General features: G+C 42.1%; 2 protein-coding genes across 5 annotated transcripts in view; both read right to left on the bottom strand.

Moving 5' to 3' along the window:
* LOC118414525 overlaps positions 1–11,775 on the bottom strand; it is a 40,407-nt gene extending 28,632 nt beyond the window's left edge. Inside the window, exon 1 of the mRNA XM_035818607.1 lies at positions 11,368–11,775. Within this exon, the coding sequence (XP_035674500.1) occupies positions 11,368–11,407 (40 nt within the window). The 5' untranslated portion in view covers positions 11,408–11,775. The remainder of the gene's footprint in view (positions 1–11,367) is intronic.
* A 4,712-nt stretch (positions 11,776–16,487) lies between these two features.
* On the bottom strand, positions 16,488–21,499 carry LOC118414532. Of its 4 annotated transcripts, none has more exons than XM_035818615.1 (8): positions 21,440–21,499; positions 20,994–21,053; positions 19,681–19,843; positions 19,335–19,473; positions 17,866–18,891; positions 17,570–17,755; positions 17,206–17,418; positions 16,488–17,094 (listed from the first exon to the last, which is right to left on the bottom strand). In XM_035818615.1, exons 4-8 carry the CDS (start codon positions 19,368–19,370, stop codon positions 16,774–16,776), a joined length of 1,782 nt encoding a protein of 593 aa, XP_035674508.1. In that variant the 5' UTR covers positions 19,371–19,473; positions 19,681–19,843; positions 20,994–21,053; positions 21,440–21,499; the 3' UTR covers positions 16,488–16,773. The 4 variants fall into 4 exon arrangements, with proteins under 4 accessions (XP_035674508.1, XP_035674509.1, XP_035674511.1 ...); XM_035818616.1 differs by having other exon boundaries at positions 19,681–19,875; positions 21,440–21,485; XM_035818618.1 differs by lacking the exon at positions 20,994–21,053 and having other exon boundaries at positions 21,440–21,463.
* Between the last annotated feature and the right edge of the window lie 358 nt (positions 21,500–21,857).

Below are 21,857 nucleotides of genomic sequence, written 5' to 3'. Positions count from 1 at the left end.
TATAGCTGACGTACCATACCATAGACGGTGTTGATTTATACGTTCGCAGTAGCACTGTTTTTATGCCACCTCAGCTGCAAAAATTGTCTTTTTCATTTCAATGTTATGTTTGCACCGAACAATATAGTATCGACTTTCGAGGTATGACATCTTACGGTACGGTAATAAGGTGCCATATAGGTACCAGGTAACACACCATATACATTACTCCCCAGGTGCAGTATAGTGCCATGTAGCGCACCTGTAATATGTAGTAACCAGCTGCTTTGGGGGGGGGGGGGCGAAAACGCTAAAGGGGGGCGAAAACGCTAGTGATCTCGCCCCCCGGGGGGGCGAGGTCACAGGGGGGGCGAGATCGCTGTCACACCGGCATCGATTATCTGTACATGCACTCTCCTTATGTCAGACAAAATCCAACGGTTCAATTCACTTTCATACAGCTGCACTAGATACAAATTGTTAATTGACAGGTTTCTATCCGCACCTCTAATTATGCTGTGCCCTATCTGGGGAAACATATTGTTTTGCTGGTGCGTTCTTCTTCTGTCAGGAGCTAATCAGAACTTAAACCTGCCGTGAACCAATCAGAGCTTAGAACTGCGTTAGTTGTACATTATAGAAATGATTCTATGCTACAGGACGTGCCTAACTATACAATGGTACAGTAGGATTTTTAATGGCCTGGTCAAAAAACCAAGTGATGTATTTTTTTTCACTCGCACGCAGTACATGTACTATATAGGACGAACCTGATAGTGTTGTGTATGAGTAGCTTGACAAAAGGCTACAGAGAAAATTCTGCAAAAAATATTGCCTTTCTAGCTATCGTAGTTTCCACGATGTACATGGTTAGAATTCATAGGAAACAGGCGTTTTCTTGGTCCATTTCATGGTTGCCACACAAGCCTGTCTCTGACTTAGAGGAAGCACTCAAATGAGTTAAAGTAGAACGAACTTCATATCAACATCTACAACTTGACATTCTGTTCATTTTGCTTAGAATAACACAAGCTGTTCAAAGTATGAAAGTCTTTTTTCTTAGTATCATCTAAACTATTGCATATTGTATGCTAAAGAATTCCGTTGTAGCATTTCCTGACTAATTGTTTTACTAGTGAAATTCCCGTCATTTACCGCCCACCTGTTTCCTACTGTCGGCTACACTGGATGTCCGACAGTATGTTTACCTTCACCAAGAGGTCGTGGAACTCTGGTTGAAACATAAAGACTCTTCCCACATATTGTACTGTTTGTAGTAAACAGTCTGAGTTTAGTCTGATAAGACTAAACATTTTAATCAAATGGTCCTCATGATCAATCCGTCCATCCGTCTGGATTCATTATGACATCATATTCATTTGGTCTAGCGGCCACCCGATATGTTTCAAGATTAATTACATGCCCAAGTGGACCTTTTCTGGCTGATTTAATCTTGTGGCCAGTAAGGAGGAGTTTTGAAGATACTGAAATTCACCCATAAAGACTACATTACAAATTATAACGGTAAGACTACCATGTTGTCATGGTTAATGTTTGACCCTCGTACCCTGTTAACCCAAAACAGGAAAAACACGTTAATCCTGGAAGCGAATACGGTTGGAGTACAGTTGGAATATAACAAACTGAAGGTATGGGTTCATCTTCCTGGTACTACTCAGAATTAGTGGTGCGTACCTAAAGCCCGGACTTGGAATTGTACCTAAAAATGTTTAGGTCCAAGTCCAACAAAAACCTAAATGTCCGGAGCCAAGTCCGGACTTGCAAAAAGCAGTCTGTCACTTATATTCCCTTTTTTGTTCTAAACCATGTAAAACCTTCCAAAGACAGTGAAATTTGCACTGGAAAAAGACAAAAAACATTTCGTGTTTACACTGGCTGTATATTTTGCATGTATTTTTCACACATTGCATTTCAATTCATGATAACATGCAATTTTATATATGCACCATCCCCCCTCCCCCTCAAAAAAAAAATTCTAGTGGACATAATATGCAATCATGGGTTAAAGTCCGGACCTGAACCTGAACTGCTGGACCTGAATCCGGACCTGAACCTGAATATGAGTTTAGGTACGCACCACTACTCAGAATGTCCATGAAAAGGTCCAAAAGGACAAAAAAAATGCCCGGAAAGCCCATTCGATTAGTTGGAATATAACAAATTGAAGGTATGAATTTATGTTCCTGGTACTACACAGAATTTTCATGAAAAGGTTTGATGTCTTTATTACATAATAAATGAATAATAATAATAAATGGCTGGAATTTCATACTTGCGGCATTTGGTGAAGGTAAATATCGGTACGCATAAATCATGCAAATCATTTTTAACATTCACCTCATTTACAAGATTGATTATGAAATGCTTCCATAGGCTTTTTGCTATGATACGACTTTCATACTTTGAAGAACGTTTGCGACTTGTGAAGAGATGATCAACTGATATAATTCATTCATGATACATCATTTGCAAATTCACTGATTTAATAATCCATTAGTCGTAAAGACTAACATCATTTGGCGAAAGAACGAGGTTTTGGAGTTTAAGTAAATCGTACATGATGAATTATGCAACTTAGAGCATACGTCGCCGAAGTGTTCTTTTAAGTTACGCCTTTCTTGTTTGACATATTTCCGTTTCTGCTGCTGTTGTATTGTGCGAGTACGGGTACGTCATGATCATATCGTTTGGTCTTCTGTATTTTTAAATTGTATGTTTTTATTGTGCCGTTGTTGAAAGGAAGGAATCCTGTTTCAATGACTAGTGACTTGAAAAAGAAAAGAAAAAATGAATAGTTTTGAAAAAAAGAAAGGACCCTGATTATGATCTGTTGACACTTTCTTCGCGTCTTTGGAGAGTGTGTATGAGATCATGAACCATCTCTGGCTCAGAATAGAGTCTGTGGGTGGATGAATGTACCTCCCCCACAACACCATGACAACAAAGGAAGGCGGATGATTTCCACCCACAGAAGTGGTCATTAGCCCACGATCGTCTTTGCTCAGTATTCATTGTTCCACAATGCGTTCGTTAGGAGATGTCGTAATCCTCCCCCTTTATTTTTTCAGGACACGAAACTATATACCGAGTCTTCTTCTTCCCGTGATGTCCAGCTGCCGAGTCGCTATAACTTGAAGTATAAGATTGTAAATTCGAGACGAATGCTATCTGAATGCTACCCGAATACTACCCCCCCCCCCCCCCCCCAACACACACACTCCTATCATTTTCTCTCGTTTACAGTTTCTGTGCCCCCTAAATTTCACTCCTGAGACCTTCGCCCTCTCCGCTCGGATTTCTGAGAAAAAATCGCTAAAAATAGGTATAATCTGCCCGCAATAGTCCCTGACTTACATGCACATCAACGAAACTAGTGCTGACCTAGATACAAGGACGCACTGGAAACGTCGAGTTTACTGACCTATCTGGTGTCAATAGTGGAGACATTTGCATCCCACAGGAATGCATTTTCCTCCACGTTCTACTGGCAACGGCGCCTGAGCATAAACACCATTTTGACGAGTGAAATGCTAGTAAGTGATATTGGAGCGCTGTGAATATTCCGCGGTGAGCCGGCGCTAAACATCTCCATCCCTTGATGGAAGCCGCCGCGGGTTCACTTCTCAACCGACCTCTGTGCTATAAATAGACTGGGTGAATACGTTGAGGACAGGTGCTACACTTATAGAATCTCGCACACGAGAATTCACAATTCTAAGACGTGAAAAATAAGCAATTCTAAGCGAGTGGTCGTAATTTAGCCGTCTTTGTTCGAGCTGTACAATACGAGAGGGAGTGTTTGAGATATTCAAAATATGTTGGAGTAATGTTATTTTCTATCGTGTATTCTTTAGCAACACGACGAATGGGCGAGTGTAGATTATTTCAGGGCTGTTCATGGATCGATATGAAATTAAATGTACGCAAAACCTGAATATTACTCTCCGCAAGATACTTTTCAAGGAAGACTTGGAGAACGATGACGGCCCGCCTCAGCGAAGTCTGATATGCGGCGAGGATGAGTGAGTGAGAAGATACTTTTACTTTACACAACCAGTTGATCTTACTGCTGACTGATGTTTCGATGCCTGTCAGACATCTTCCTCACTTAGAGATTTTAATTGCAGTTCTGCTTCTCCCCGCTATATATGTAGACGATGTAGGTGGCGCTTTTGCGGCGAGAACACAATCCCAAACGTGGCTAACTCTGTGATGATCATCGCTGTTGATTTTTGATAACTGCTGATAGAATATACATATGTGATAGAATAAAGACGACCATAAATATTCTGGTCTTACCATCCCCCATTTGTTCGCACATATTCGATTTATTTGGTCTTTATTCTTCGTGACAACACCCACATGTACAATGAAATAAAACCCAGTGTAAAAAGTCAATGAACCCGCCTTGTATAAGCAATGGTTGCAAGCGGCTGAGATCCTCACAGCTAAGGTAAAGTACGAGGAAGGGGTCAATGACTGCGATTCCTCTAAGCCATTTTAGTACAGGGCAAAGTCTATGGCTCTTGTGTGCCTACAATCTTGCTGTGTGATTGGGAAGGGGACACTGACCTTGGGACTACTACTACTAAGTTGCAATCGGAGATAGAGTACTGCAGAAGTCTATAGAATTTAATTTTCTCCTTACTTAGGCGGGGTATAAAGAATACAAAACGGTTTCAGCAAGAAAGGTTCTAATTACTGGTGATTACTACACTGGGACCACTGGAAGGCATTTCAAATTGAAGAGTTTTCTTGAATTAAGTGTAGTGGCGGCTACTGACACGAAAAACAAGCAGTGTCAATGTGTTACAGTTAAAATGATGATTGGTTATTGTTTCGATAGATTTTTGATAAAGGATATAGCTTGATATTTGCTGACATGACACCATAACCCTATGATCGGCTCGGCTGTCCTGTTATGATTGGTCGAGGTAGGTCAGCTGACTTCACCTCTCCAACACACCTGGCAGCATTGGGCAGGTGCCAAGATGGCCTACCCATGACGTCACAGATCAACATGGCAAGGCCCATCGCCCAAGAGTAAAACAGAGGAGGTCTTTGTCGTGTCTCAAACTGTCAAAGAAGCAAACTTCGACCTTGGACATATGGTAACGTAGAAGTTTCGTTTTCTGTCATCAAAAACGACAATGCTCTGAAGGAACAAATGCTTAAGCGACTCCTTGCAGACATACCCTGAATTGCACCCAAAGTAACTGAACATAATTTTGACAGCATGCGTATGTTATGCTCCATTTGTTTCAATAGTATATATGGCTTAATCATTGCAGTCATTCCAGCAAATCCCGTTATAAATATGAAGTTCACCCCATCAAAACAGGGACGGCCATTTAGACACACTTACTCAACCATGTCATTTTGTGATTTGAAAACCCTTCAAATAGATACCACAAAATATAATAAAGCATCATAAAGGGTATCGGAGCCACTGTGCTTTTTTAAATTGCGACAGACAAGAAGATGCAAATGTTTATGTTAGTTGTAGTAGTCGACTGTTTGATACTCCCAAACATGACTTGATTGTGACATTATCGTCAGGCGGGTAGAGAAAGATTGTAATTTAGCACAAGAAAGCAGCTTACCATCCAGTAGTAAGGTATAAATAGAGAAGCAACTGTGTGCCAAAAAAGCTGACAATGAAACATATGTTGGTAAAATACGTATTGAAGCCTGTAAGATATCAATTCAACACCAAAGCGTTCACTCACAATACGAATTTTCTATCCTACTATGTATTGTATTTATTGTTTTATTAATTTTATATTTATTGAATATTCCTAATGTACGTTTGCGATGCATTCCTAATTATAATGCAGGAGCGCGTAGTACAAGCCTTTCAATTGGCTTCTACCCTCCTCCTGCACGTATTTCGTATGAAATGTCATTTCTTCTTCGTTGCGCAAATGCATAAAAGTAAGCAAAATGAATTAACAATAACAATTTACGGTTGTGCGCCAGTCCGATTTCCTGTTAAGATAATATGAATGTCTAGCTGTCACTATGGACACCCTACGTCACGTAACCCCAGATAGCCCCATCGGCCTGTGCAACAGGTGTCCGTTCCTTTCATGTATTTTCACTTTTCTGAGAGTTACCTAAGGCGCTGCTATGGCAACCCCTGATAATAGGGCCAAACTTTAGTCTATATATGATGCTTCTGGGGGAACAAAGTCAGACCAAAAAATAAACGTCAGCTTGAATCAGATCATTTCGGTGGACGGAGCGGAGCACGGATTATTTTGATATTCCTAAAATACAAACCCTTAGCGTTATCATTACTTTAAGTAAAACAAGTGACCGTATGTAACATACTCTGTGACGTAATTATGGTTTATGTTGGTTGTGTTGTTTTCTGTGGTGTGTGACATAGTATTATATATTATATCGCATACAGAACACATCACATTGACTTATACTAAAGGCTTACTTAAAAGCTAACATAGTATATAGTTCACCTCCCATGCATATTTAGATTGCCATACATTGTACCTGCTACAATTGTCACGCAATAAAGTTAATTCACATTCACATTGTATCTGCTCGCCAATGCATGCTCCAAATGTGTCAGGTACATAATAATACATCTGGTGTATTGTTTGCAGCCAGAAGGTACAATATTTTTAGTAATGAGGCTGTTTTACGTGCTCGAAGCGCCTCCTCGAACACGGGACCCCCATTTTCCGTGCCTTCCGAATATGAATCCCATTTTCTCAAACATTTTCCGGTGGTAAGTTAAGTAACGGTTCGTTAACCTAGCTTCACCGGCACCCCATTACCCCAGCTAGCTTTACAGCACAGAGGTGATTTCAAAAGATATTCGCATGATGCTTTGAAAGAGTCAGAACGAACTGGAGAGTCTCGACTCAGCGTAAGTGCCCCCCACCCCCCTACGCGCCAGCTTACTCTACTTATGGGTAATCCAAAGGTACTGAGACGACGGATAATCCAGCTTTTAATAATGCGCATTAGCACACCACCCCACAGACACAGCGGGCTGGGATCACTGATCATTACTACCACCTCTATGAGAAATGGAGCTATGATTTATCACTCTGCATGGTTTCTCATGTGTGCGATCGTGTGCGGTAGAATATCTTAAGAGCTTCTGGACGGATTGCGATATTTGGTAGGTGTCGGTAGCTATACAGTCTTCCTCGATTTTGGCCCCCTGTTGGCCGACTTTGGTACTGCAGCAGACCATTTGGTTTGTGTCACTGCGTCACGCGTGTCCGGTGGAAAATCTTGAAAATCTCTGGATAAATAGCAATGATGTATTTTTTTATCTTTTTTTTTCTATTTGCGAGACGAGGACAATGTGGCACTGTACTCAAGTTTGTAACTTTTAACAGTGCCACATACACAGTACAGACAGAAGGTAGTCTTTTCTTTAACTTCCCCTACCGAAGTCAGATACCCATTTTTACACCAGGGTGAAGTGAGGAAGGTCGTGTAAAGTGCCTTTCCCAAGAGCACAGGGCACAACGTCAAAGGGATGGAGGGTATCGAACTCAGGACCTCAAGATTCCGAGTCGAACGCTCAACGCGACGCCACAATGATATCTGTTTCGTCGGCAGGTGTTTTTAATTGCATTTTACATGTAAATATACAGTTCACATAAATAAAACATATGGACATAGACAAAAACATAAACCACAGATCCAACGGGAAAGTAAAAGACAATGGAGGGTACAAATTACTAATATAGGAAATATACAAACTGAAGATGAATACAGGAATTTATGTATCTCAAACAATAGTAAATGAATGATTCGAACAAGAACGTTAGGAATTGTTACGAATGGAAAAAGATATAAGTGGAGTTATACAATGTGTAAGGATGGAAGTTGCATACAAACAATCAAACAATAGGAACAGACAATAAGTTCATACGATAAGTCAAAACGGAACTTGAATAAATCAAGGCAAAATCAACAATGTCGGTACACAAAAAGACAGCGTTTTTGTTAAAATCATTCAAGGAGAATAGCTGAGCAAAGGAAAGATATTCTGTATATCTTCATGACATTTGGTATGCATGTGGCAGGTCGAGATTTGACTTAGATAAGTTTCGGAAAATGCCGTAATGTTTGGGTGGTAAATGATGATAATTTCATAGTCGTGACATGTGTAACTTACTTGAACGTAAACATCACCGTGTATGGGTTATGCCAATAAAGGAGATACCTGCATGAGATTTAAAAAAATCTGAAAATCTCATGGAGGTATGAGGTCTCCGAACTCTTCTGGGCTGACAGGAATTACTAAGGAAAAGTAGGTCACCTTTGTATTATAGGATTACAAGACTAGCAGGAACTATGGTATATAAGGCAATGACGTCCATGTGGGGGAATAATGTCTAATAGTATTAGGTGGATTCTGGTACAAGAACTGTATAACTGCTTATAAAATTCACACAAGATTAATAGCAGAGCAGTAGTTGTGTTAAAGAACGAGGGCATCAATGTGTTCAAACAAACAATGCGGTACATTATGATATTATTGTCGTTGTTCTGTTCTTTTTTTTTGCGGCGGAGAGAATATCCTACCTCTATACTACTGTTGGGGTGGAGAGGGATGAAATTAGGCCCCTTCCACAGTTGTATTGCGGCTGCATTGAGGTGTACCAAGTTACCTGTCTGCCAGCTTCTATACTTTATATGTAAGGCAATAATGAACAAAGTGCAGTTTTTCTGTTTTCATGTATGTTTCCTTTTATGTTATCTCATATCCAAGAGTAGCAAGTCAACGTATCCGTGTCAATTTTACCAGAGTCGAAAATAACATCGCTCAAACTTAAAACTACGAGAATGTAATAAAAAAGGTTGACAGAAAATTGGTCGACCGGTCCTGGGATGTATTGAAGCAGTCAAGGGTGAGACATCCAAATGTCCAAATGTGAATGGTAAAAACACCTGACTATGAACGCTTGATTTGAAGTAGGGTTCTTCCACTTAATTTGACAATACCCACGTGTCTAAGGGCTGTTTACACTGCGTATATTCAAGTCCTTATTGTGTTATTTTTAGCAGTCTAGGCTTACGCTGTACAACACTTGCTCAAAGCATAAAAAGGATATTCTTCCCCACAAACGTTTACCTCAATAGCCAAACAATATCAATAGTAATACGCAACTCATTTAGACTTGAATATACGCACTTGAACGGGATCTGACATCTCAAGTTCATGCGAGGTGAAGTTCGCACGAGTGGCACGCGCGTCGTTCAAGTGACGTATCGTGTTGCAAATGTTCCCCTTGCGTCAGTAAATATAAAGTCAGCAATGTGTCAACCGTAGACATGTCTTCTTAACCTCTGGTTGTTCTGGTTTTATGGCAGATGGGATTCATGATACATGTACAGCAATGCAGCGTCATGTACGAAAAAGACACCATCCACAGTACAGTATTCAATATCCAACTGCGTTTATTATAAAGCACAGAAATCCAATTTACCGATTTATCTCGACTTGATATTCTGTACAAATACTTCATACATTTTCTTTTCAATCTAGCTCCATGATTACACAGGCATCGTGTCTGTGTGGTTAAAAATATGAAGTAGTGTTTACGGTTCTATTCTTAGACATCTATTATTTCGGGAAACACTATCATTGAGTACACACGACATTTTTCACGAGTGGTAGTTTTGCACTAGAGGAAAATGTCCAGGCTTAGAACTCATTGCCATGAGAAAGCTAGTTGGGGGATTGGGGGATTGGGTACAGTTGTTACAAATAAGGCTTTAAGACAGATTATCGTTGGTGTTATAAGAATAGTTGGCCTGTTCTAGCGTCCAACATTGGTTTTCAAGGACAGGTGAAACTTTATCATAGAATCTCATTGAGTACGTAAGGGCCTAGAGACAAGAGAAGAAATCTGAGTGAGTAGATTGCGCGAAGGGGGAGGGGCGGGGGAGTGAGGGCACAGATGCCTGGAGCGCTTCTTCGCTTCCAAGACTTCTTAGAAATCCAAAGTACAGGCGTCTTGAATCCCGGAGGCAACCCTTTCCCCCACGTACTCTTGGTTCATGATTATATACACACATGTAACAGCTTACAAAGTTAAGTTGATGTGGTGGAAATGGCACGCTTCCCACGGGCAATTTTGCTGCGACGGAAATGGTATGCCTACAGGCAATTTTGCAGCCTTATATCTGCAGGAAAAAAACGCTGAAGTATGCAGTTCATTGTAGGGTGCTGTGGGCAATGCAGGGATTCTGAGTAATGCTAGCATGTATGAATAAGTTTTATCTACTTTTCTATTCGTCAGATTCCCACCAATGCTGCACGGAGAATTTGGATGCCTGTTCAACTTTAATAACAGGGCATTTTGAATAAACATGTCCTCCGACGTTGGGCACGCTATGCGGCAGTGGGAAACCTGTAGTACATACGTGTAGATATAGTAGACTATTACGTTTGGGAAGGCATGTCATTGTGTTTGACAAGATAACAGTAATATCGCGGTGCATAACGGAATAAAACTAGATATCACGGGAAGAGAAAAGTGGCACGTGTCAACCGGAAGCTACATTTGTTCGTTATGTCAATACTCACATTGATCCAGCCAACCGTGCTGAATTGCCCTATGCGGTAACTATGTAAATTTTTGTCAATCATACAATAATACACAGTAAAGGTAAATCACAAGATACCAATAACTAACAACTAAAACTGTCAAACAACACCGAGGACGACATGGTTTAACAGGTCAGCTTCAGAATTGACATCAGTTTGGCAAGAGTCATATGTAAAAGTGTTACGTAATTTCGCGGATCTGAAATTATCAACATCGTGTCTCATGAACATCTAGGAGTGGAGAATGTACCTACACTGTGAGTCTTCGAGTCCTATCATTTATAACCCCCTCCATGTACAGCTACAGCCTTGTAGTGACAGAACGCGTCGTGCATATCACTCGGCGGAGCAACATTGACGGGTGCGCGCGGTCGTCTCTCTTTGCCTTTCCAACATCTTTCAGCTGTGTTTTAACCTATCAGTAGACTCCTCACATGCTGGAGATCTGATTGTAGCAGTTCAATCGGAAACAGTGTATAACCTCCCTTAATTGCGTCCCGGCTTCTTCGACATTGAGAATTCTCTTTCTTTTCATCACCTTTTCAACGGCCTCGCAGATAACCGGGTTAAGCATAGAAGGGACCTTCATTTTCTGCAATCAATACTGCCCTCTGAGGGTAATTCTGATTTTTGTGTACCATCGTCAGCACGTCTTTAGCATCCCTCATCGATTCACCGCCCGTTTCCGCAGAGACATTAGGCGCGCTATAAATAGCGCAGTTGTAAACCGAAGCAGGTGTGCCAAACACAAACACAAAAATGTGGCTTACCTGCATCTTCGACAAAATCCTCGGCTTCCTCGAAGTCCATATCGTCGAGTGTGATGAGACGTTTCAAGAACAATGTCTTCTCGGACACACGGTTGAGGAGGAGAAATTCAAGATCCTGGAGTCTCGTGGCAGCAAAATACACTGCGAATAAACTGACCGACCGTTATTTCCCGATTGTCGGTCGGCAGTCCCGATAGCGGGTTGCTGCGGCCGTGCCCCCAGTCTACACCGCCTGTGTGTTGTGGTTCAGCCCGAGACTGAGACGAGAAGGGAAGGGCGTGCTAGAAGACCACCGTCTTCCCGGCTAAAAATAAACCCGGCTGTGCTCTGACCTCCGGAAAATACGCCCGTGTCGAGAGAAATATTTAACAAGGGAAGGAGGGAGCCGCCAATCTAAGGATAATCAGATGCAGGTACTTGTGTATACAAATGGTATCCCATATTGGGACAAACCATTTCATGCCAGTAGGGGGGTATATTGGCGGCATACCGCGGCAGATATCAGTTTCTGCTTATTATATTAGGCTTAAATTATGTGTGCAGAATTGGTATATAACGATTTAATTGGACATTTCGTGCCTTGGTCTGTAATGAGAAAAGAGGATGACAGACATTGTCCTTTGCATTAACGTGGTATCGATTACTGATATGTAGCTTCTCATTTGTTTGTATTCACATTTCACAATAATCACATCCTTCTGTATTCACAATAATCACATCCTTCATATCCTTATTATAATGTGTAGGGTGATGCCAAATGGATGCTTACTAGAACATTACGCTGTGAAATATATACGACCTCAATATAAACAATGCTATGATGTTGATAAGCTACCGAGCTTTGTACAAATACAACAGATAAAGCATCTGTATGCCTGGAGAAAACCTCGGGGGACAAACATATGATCCGTTCAGTTTGGAGAGTTACAGGTGGTTATTAAGATATTTCATATTAATATTATCATTCTAATTATTGGGTGGGCCGACTCCTCCCTCTTGGCAGCATGGGACTGAATTGCGAGGGCTCAATCGCAAGGGTCTGGAGCGAGCTGCCATTCGCCGCCACTCAGGTGACCTCAATACGACAGTAATTGACCCAGGTGCGGCCAAGGGACTGTTTGTTTTGAACCACTCACACCGCACCATCGCACGTGTTGGACCTTAATTACGATATTTTCTTTTCGTTTGGCAAGGCTAAACGAAAGGTAGACACTTGATCATGATAAAATTCTGTACTTTGCCCACCTTATGTTCTGGCAAAAATAGACCTGTGAGTCCTGTTCCAAATCGCCCAGGGCCAGAGGGAGGGGTCTTTCCTCAGGACCACGGCCGGCTATGTTGAACATGAATTCCTTACTTCATATCATGAAATCTAGTATTGTCCCCTCCATCTGACCATGTATAAAATATAACGACTTGTTGTTACGTTTATGCAATTAAGCCATAACTGGGGTGGTGTGTTGTAATGCCTAAGCCAGTGCTGATTGGCTGAAACAGAGATGTTAAACATTTCTGAAAGCCTTAGAAATATATTTATTCAAGCCCGAAATAGTTTCTTCAGAAGCCTACCATGTAAGACCTGGGGGCACTTGCTTTATTTCTAAGGCTTTTGATAATTATAATTGCATTTTTATCTCAAACCAAGGTTTTGAAGCGTAAAATAGTGCACTCGAGCCCTGCCATGAAGACAATCTATCAAGTATGATATAAAATGTCATTGACAAACTGAAATTAACCACAGATTTTTCAGAACTGTCAACCCTCATCAGATTGCTGGATGGCTGTCCTTGCTTCCTGTGATGCACATTTCACATCTCTTTGATGATCAAAAGCAACATGGAATATAAGGTTACTTGCCGGGCAATACACCAGGAGCAATATGTTTCAATACACGAGTTCCCTAACTGTCCCATCCACCGGGTGGAGGTCCCTGTAACTAAGAGGGCGTAGGGAAAGGTCTCACCGAAACGCAAGGAAAACACGCCAAGGCCAAATCTTTGGCTGCTTCTAACGAACAACAGCATCAGGAAGTGACAGGAGAGTCAAACGTGTGCCAACAATCTGTGTGCCATGGGTATAGGCCATGCCAAAACTGCCAGTAGTCGCAGTTGGCCCATTCACTACAGACGAGGGTGGGCGGGTGTGTTTGTGTAGTAGTAGATCAACTATGATAAGTAGTAGATCAACTTAGATACAACACAATATACGCCACGGTTTTCTCTCCCCAAATCTGCTTGTGAGATTACCCTCACTCAGACGGAAGGTGATTTACCTAAGGCCAGATGCTGACAGATCGGCTTAAAATAGAAAGTCAGCTCCGTCGCTTGGTGACGAGCAATAAGTACTTCCTTTCGAAACAGGCGCTGAGTCTAGTCTCTCATTAAAGAGATCATAAAATCTCTATTTCACCTTCCTGCTTCCTGGCGGTCACTAACATTACTACATGAGTTACATATCAACAGAACGTCAGGCGCCAACCCGTCATGCCCTGATGCCAACAACCTTTCATGGATGTTTGTTTCCATTAGGCGTTCTGTCTTGGTGTCAAATTATTTTAGATAAGAAGGAAGAAAGGACAAATTAATGTAAAAACCAAAGGACTGCTACTTATAAAAAAGGCTCCAGTTGAAATATTGATGACCTTGATTCAGTAGTACGTGCAGGCGCACGTCTAGGAAAACGTGTCTAGTTATGGTAAAGCAGTCGTTGAACCCATTACTGTGTTTTCTGAAAGGCTGACTGAGTAGGTTCTGTATTCAGCGTGGTGCGGTGAGCTTACCAGGAAGGCTGGTACGGTCTGTAGAGAGATAGCCTATCCGTGTTGGAGATGGTAAAGACCTCTAGATTTATGATCTGAAAAATTTTGAAAACAGATTTGACTGCTCCAAGAGGGTGCGTTTATTTCAACTTTCCTGCCGATGGCGTCTCCTCTCCTCAAATTGATGGCGCTATCCACTACCTTAAAGTGAATTTGATGGCCTTCTAAGGGATGAAACAACACGTGACTTCAGAAAAATATGTATGAAAGTGATGAGAAATATTTTGGGAAATCGAGAAATGTGGATAACCACCTGAAAATACGCGAAATAAATTTTAGTTGAGGAGCGTCATCGCAGACAAATATAAAGAAGTGAAGAGGCACTTAAACGTACAGAGAGAAAATACGGCATTTCTACACTAAGTAGAAGGGCATTGTTCAGATCCAGGTTTATTTGTATCATTTTGCAATAATTTCACATAATCGTCTTTTCCAGACATTATTCACTGTAGTCACATCATATAACATGTCTAGACGTTGTTATTACATCATTTTCATATTCCTGGTTGTGCTCCATCAAATTTCTACCGCATTCAATAGGGACATCTAAGGACAAACACTGATCCGTCTGAGAAAACAGCTAGAAGGACAAATCAGTCCCAAGACATTTCCCATATGTCTTGCCCTGGAAAGGGCCAATTTGGTCGGAGAAATAGAGCACTTACACGGCTGTTCGAAATAGAATGGCCAATATCACTGCTTTTAGCGTCTTAGAGCTAATGCCTTCTGCACTTTCTTCCCGAAGATTGCCCACATAAAGAGGTCGGGCGATATGAAAACGATTCTGCTATAGAGATACGAATTGCTGATTCATGCAGCAGTTTCTGCGGTAATGTAAACCCGGGGGAGGTGCTGGGCTGTCGTCACTAAGTACTGTCACTAAAAGGAAGGTCATCTCATGTCCAGGTGAAAAGTGGGAGGCCTCCACCACGCGTAGTCCGCCTGACATGAGCAGATACCTTTGGGGGGCACTCTAGCCGAAAATAATCGATTGCGGTAAGGACGACCACAAAACCTTTCGCCACTGTCACGATATCGACTGCTAGCTTTACATTCAGCTCAATATTAGTGAATTTTCATGCAGTCATGTCTATCCTGTACTTGATAATCCTCGCAGCCGCTGTGTGTGTGGTGGGGTTTATATTGGGAAACACATCAGCATTCTGGTCACGGCGTCACCATGGTAACCTGGGTTGAAAATGGCAGACTGATATCAATTCTACAGGGGGAACTGTTACTCCCGCCATCATTGGCTCTCTGTATGATGAGCTTCAAAAGATAATAAAAACTACTATTTAACGACTCAGTACATGCACACACACATACATACATCTAACGTTACGTACATACAGCTAGACTGACAGACATTGGTTCAAGTTGGTCGGTCGGTCGGTTGGTTGGTTAGTTGGGTCGGCTGGCGGATGGTTACTTGGCTGACTGTTTGGTTTCTTGTTCAGTTGAAAACTGATTTGCCAGTTAACAATTATTCCCTTTGACGACTCCTACATGCATTCGTGCGTATTTACATACATACATACATGCAGACACATACATATGCAGGTCAGCACGATTTACCTTTTACTTCCCTACATTTACGAATGAACGAAATGACACTCTTCTCTTAGCATAAGACAATTTATGAAGCTTTTGTGTTTCACTGTCCGAGCGAAGTGACAAAACTGGGATGTTCAATATATACAGACACAATTTCAGAAAAGGTAATATTTTGAAAATTATAAACAAACTAGAGTTCCACGAACACATACCTTTGCCAAATAAACCAGGTTTGTTATGTAGAATGATGTCTGTAGACATAAATGTGTTACTCATTATGTTTTATTTTATATGCCTGGAGTTGCTTCATAACATTTTGCCGTTGCTTATACAAATTAGATCCCTATTTAAATACTAATATTAAATTGTATCAAGCATCACTTAAGCTGTCAGCATACCAAAAATCATGATGATCCTTTCATCCCTTCCTGACTTATTCTCTTTCAAAGTAGGAAACTTACAGCACTCACTCTCTGCCCCAAGGGCTATCTACCACCCAAAAATGATAACCACAGCATGTCCAGAACACGAGATATCAAAAATTGCGGTTCTGTTGCAGTACCTTAGCAAGCCGCTAGGGGGCCCATTATCGAACTTGACCTTCGTTTTCCCGACCCCTACCCACCTACCAAATACTATCGGGATCCATCCAAGGCTTCTTGAGTTATGCTGTTAACACACACACAGACAGACAGACAGACTCACAAGCCTAAAACATAACCTTAGCCATTCTGGCAAAGGTAATTACAAATTATATAAAAGTGTGGTATTCATCTTCCTCTGCTTGTATAGATATAGCCAGCACCAGCTTCTTGAATTAGTCTCTTGTTGCAGTAATTTCAATCACCGTCTACTATCACATATATGTTTCCGATATCTCTACCACATGTATATTTCTCGACTCTATGTATTCCATTGGCCTTGCGACTAAACCTGTTTGCTAATATGAATCAAATGACAGCTTCCTCTGTAAATGTTGTTCAATGGTAAAAAAACTCTGTAGATGCTCAAAAAATAAATCAAAGTTTGGACTTTCACGCAAGTGAAACACACTGTGAAGCATGCATTTGGCGTACGACATCCGCAGCATCGTGGAGACCACAAGATGTCAGGGACTTGACCAACTTGTCAAGAGTTGCACGAGAACCCTCCTTCCGCCTCCATGCCAGCAGAAACTGGGTCGTTTGCTCTCTGGAGTCATTCTGGTGGTCCCTCTCTATTGCCTGTATCTCTACATCGGTGAGGTCCAGATACTGGCGGGCTAAGGGTTTTACTCCCTTTATAGGGATGAGTTCAGCAATTTTGGCAAGGTCCCCTTCTCGCACAGACTGACACGTGATAGTCTTGGCTCGTTGCTGTACAAGGAAAGGAGCAAGCGTGTATCTTTAGATGTATACATCGATGATTTTGAATGACTGCTTTGTACGAAAATCAACATGATAGTTTTTCGAGGTGCCAACACTTACCTTAACAAGTTCAAAGTCCCTCACGCTCATGATCAGGGGTTCGTCTACCTCGGTCTTCTTTCGTCGTGCGGGCCTCTCTTTGACCTCGAATGACGCCACGATGTGGGACTGTCTCGCAGTCGGGTCCGTCGGTTTGCAGATGAACTGAGCGAACGGTGCTCTGTGTGCCGGGCTGCACTTGACACATTTAATGCAGCTCTGGGCCTTTATGGACTGGGATATCAAATATAAAAGGTGAACTCATCGCCGTAGTTACCACATCTGCTCACAACTCATCTTGCAGTTAGTCAATTGATTGAAAGGATAAGGAAGGTGACAAATAAACACACAACAGTTTCCTCAGAAACTTTTTCGGTAAAGATACCTGTTGACTAGTCTGCGTCCCATGTAGGCTGTCTACGGTCCACGGCCAACTACTTACAGGTGGCTCGCTCTTTTTGACCTCATCCAATAACGTCACAATGATGTCGCTCTTCCCATGAGCCAAGCTCAGCGGGCGCGGCATGCACACCTCCCGCCCGCCACACTGCCCCTCATCGCTCTTTAGACTCTAGGGACAACATGGAACATAAAGAAGGTTACTGGTTCTTCGTCCAATGCCATTTAGTTATAACAAAATGTATCATCATGCAAAAATCAATGTGGGCTTTGGGGACATACCTGACGGTGGTCCACTATGGTGTCACACAGGTACACCCTGAATATCACCTCCTGTTCCTCACCACGCTCCACATACTGTCCGAACACGACACACTGCAGGTCCAGAGCTCTCCTTTTCTTACAACACCCCGTAACCACATAAGTCGTGAAATGCGTAGTTTTGACGTAGACGTAGCTGGCGTCGTAAGTATAGCAGCAGTCCACCAAGGCAGAGTTGTTGTCCTTGCTCTCGGGAGGGATGTCCTTCCACTGCATCTGAGAGCCGACCTGTGATTCGCTGCACTGCACTCGTGGTGACCAATCGGCTTTGTCGACGCTCGCGCGGTGAGGGATTCGGATGGTGACAGGTTTGTCGAATTTCAGTATTCCCTCTGCTAGCATTTCGACTGCTGGGGAGAGCTGGAGTTCGTGCTCGGTACAACGTTTCTCCTCTACTGCACCAGCCGCCAGGTTCAAATTGATATCCGGTCTAACCACACGGGCTTCAATCGCCAGCTCGCCATTCAGGTTTTTCGGGATGGCCCCGCGAGGGATGATGACCTCCACATCGGACAACTTCGGGACAGCCAACTTTCCGCCATCGTGGTCAAAATGGCGGGAAAACTGGTGGATGTAGAGATTTGATGGTGCCATTTTCTGAAAAGTCACGGGAGTTGGTTCTGCAGAGGGACCTGGCCAGAGATTTAGAGAATTAGGCTGCGAATCGTCCTTTGACAGTCCGTCGTTGAGAAAAATGTTGTTTTTGTCAGTGTAGTCCATGAGCGGACAGGTACAATCGACTGAGGGCTCTAGGGACGATTCGGAGGTGTTCTGAGGGAGAGAAGTAGAGTTCACTGTCTGATCTACCGTTGGCAGGTTATTTTCATCAGTTTCGGCCATAAGGGGATACGTACAGTCGACAGGAACTTCCAACGTCAACTCATCAGAGCGCCGGGGTTGGAAGGTTGAATTCACTATCTGGTCCGCCACCGCTAGGTGTCGCCTGCCGGCTGAACCACGTTCCAGCTCTATATGCTCTTCTAAACTCTGTGAAAAAAAGCGAATAGAAAATCATTCAAAAACGTCTTCCATTTCAACGTCCCAGTGTGATTGATTTTTTTTTCACACAAAAAGATTTAGAAGGCACTGAATTACATATTTCATAAACGTTTGATGCGTGTTCGCAGCATAGTTGGAAAATTAACTGATACATTGTTGGCAGGAAGGAACCTTGAACAAATTAAATGATTAGATTTTTGAAAAGTATAAATCTTGATCATGACATTTAAGCCAGACCCGTGCTCGATAAAGGTTTACACTCTGTGATAAGGGAATATTTCCTGTGCAACATTTCCTGGGCATGAATAACATCGAACTCATGGCAGTAGCAGCGCAAGACCGCACTCTATGGAGAAAGTACGCCCACCGAGTTAATCAATGAAACAGTCTATATGGTCTAAGGCAAGGTAAGTGTGCTTTAATACAATTACCTGGTGTTTGTTTGTCCTTGCTGCCCTGTATCTCATGGCAAACAAACCAATAACACAAGGACTAACACTCCGCACAAAATGGGGATGACCACCGCCTCAATGCTAATCCTACCATCTTTTCCATCCTCTTCTGAATTATCTGTGTTGCAGGGAATAGAAAATAAATAAAAGGCTGTAAATATAAAGGGAAGAAATGTATAATGGAGGAAAGACGCCGCTATCGTTGCAGGTATTGTAATGTGGACATGTTGTTTAATAGTGCGATTAGGTGGGCTTTCGACTCTCTCATTTCTTGCTCCGAAAAACGTTCATTCCATTCCCAGTGAAAAAATGATGTTGTTCCTACCATTGGGCACGAAAGCCCGGGGTTTGGTGATCATAGCAATGCCAGAAGTCGGCAAGGGTATTGGCCCTGGTGCTGGAGCAAAGGATGGCGGGAACAGAGGACCATTGTCTGATCCCTGTCCCTCCATCTTGATGGTTGTTGTGTCGACGGCGTCGTCATGAACCTAGGTGCATTGATTTTGAATCATTTTAGAGTCTGCAGGCAGAAGAATACTTTCTGTTGGTGCTTATTCTTCGGAAATATGAAGTGACAGAAAAAGATATGGTCAATAAAAATGAACGAGCGTCGAACTTTCGACCTTCCGCACGATAACCATGATCTCTCCAGGCACAATATGTCAAGACGTACATGCAGTCTGGGACATTGCTGTTTAAATCAATATCTATATTGTGTCGTGTCGATCGCGAATAACAATTATGTTTACTCTGGCAGCTCGTAGACGATGAAAGAAATATACGTAGTACCATGATGAGTCACTGGTTGTGCAAACACAATTAGAGGCAACTATGGTTTTACTTCCTCTTTTTACCTCAACTTTATGTCAGCCATTAAATTTTGAATGAGCGATGTTCATGGCGCTCACGAGGTGAGTGGAATCCTTCACATATTTAACGCTAGTACATATTCCGTATTCCAACTTTTAAAATACCACCAGATGCTCTTTGCTTCTGTACCAGTTACCTGATCAATAACACAGAATTGCTGATTGACGAAAAAGGTTTCAAAATATTGCATCATCTGGATGCATATTTTGGTATTGTGACCTAGAAACAATTCTAATGTTGCTTGGTGCCACAATCGACGGTCTGGTTTGTACAATTTTCCAGAACATTTTTTTCTGTCACTATAGCTACGTTTTGATCACTTAATACTTTAGCAGAGCCCGTAAGTGTTATATAACAGTCCAGCAAGTGTCATGGTCCTCAACTATTTAGCAACATAATCCGTCCACACATGTTTAATCATTAACACGGTATCCTGTACGCCTTTACACCTGCGCGTGTTATCAGGAGTGGGGGGATATGACGACATTTAAGGGACAAACCAAGAGGTCCGTATATCTGTAAAACTTGATGAAATAAAGTGAAGACGTCGGAAGAACAATCAACGGGAATAATTGCACATAAAGGTTGTCAAAACTTAAAAATACATGAAGCGCTGGCCTAACAAATGGCTACCAATTTTAATAGACAGCCCTCATACGATCCTTCTTGGTTGGTCCCAAGCTACACAAGCTCAACACGTATTGACGCATGTACACATTTCCTTTTAATCAGTGTTATTTCCGGGGTCAGCGAGGGGACAATACTTACACTTCCAGCAGGTAAAATAAAGACGCTAAGCCCAAGAAGAACCCACCAACACATTCTTGCCTGAAAAAGTGAATAATAGAATCTTTTTGTTCAAAATTCAACGATGTAAGTACATTTCCATGTCGACATCTATTTCGTGTGGAAAATGCCTTTTGTCGTACCAAATTCCATTTAAAGGTCTAGTGAATGGTAAATAACTCTGACAGGCATGCAGCGTTAACAGCACGAAAAAAGCGCTTTTCTGTTAGCTATGTTCACGTATACAACGTATAACTTGTAGAACCTGATCAACTTTAAAGTGAAGGGTTAAAAGTTCAGACCATGCCATTCTCAGATGAAAGCAGTTTTATCAAACATTCGTGTGTACAGTCGCCGGTTCTCAGCAGCCAAACTAAACATCATACAAGAATATTCAAATTCGAAGTGGCAAACTAAGTTGTACTCACCTGTTTAGACCACTTCAGCATGTCTTTGAAAAGTTTTGGAGTACAAGTTTTCAGCAAGACGAGACGTGCTTTGTGCAAGTGTTAAAGTTAACTGCGCACCTCAGGCTCGTACACGTGACTTTCTGCAGATTGCTAGTGGGCGGGGATTCCCATGACGTCATCGTCTCACCTATAGACAATCTAACTTCATGCTTGGCAACGAAAGTGTCAAGAGACACATATTCAACAACGCTGCCACAGATATGTCTTCTCACATAGGCATCTTCAGTTAACTCTCCACAAGAACTAGTCAGGAGCCACGGTCGTTATACAACATTTAAGTTGTTTTCTCTTGCCTGTTTCTTGAAGTCACAATGCAAATATTGCATCACACACTGTCCAGGTATACCATGTATGGGCAAATGTAAAACATTCAGAA

Source organism: Branchiostoma floridae, chromosome 4, assembly GCF_000003815.2.
Source record: "Branchiostoma floridae strain S238N-H82 chromosome 4, Bfl_VNyyK, whole genome shotgun sequence".
Classification (NCBI taxonomy): Eukaryota; Metazoa; Chordata; class Leptocardii; order Amphioxiformes; family Branchiostomatidae; genus Branchiostoma; species Branchiostoma floridae.
The sequence above is the reverse complement of the archived record's forward strand: the minus strand, read 5'-3'. Positions and strand labels throughout refer to the sequence as shown.

Excerpts from the sequence above, each read along its gene's own strand:
- LOC118414532 (XM_035818615.1), bottom strand. The coding sequence starts at position 19,370 with ATGAGATACAGGGCAGCAAGGACAAACAAACACCAG. Across the intron at positions 18,892-19,334 it reads CAAGGACAAACAAACACCAG|AGTTTAGAAGAGCATATAGA; the intron begins GTAATTGTATTA and ends TTTTTTTCACAG. Across the intron at positions 17,095-17,205 it reads GGGACTTTGAACTTGTTAAG|CAACGAGCCAAGACTATCAC; the intron begins GTAAGTGTTGGC and ends TTCCTTGTACAG.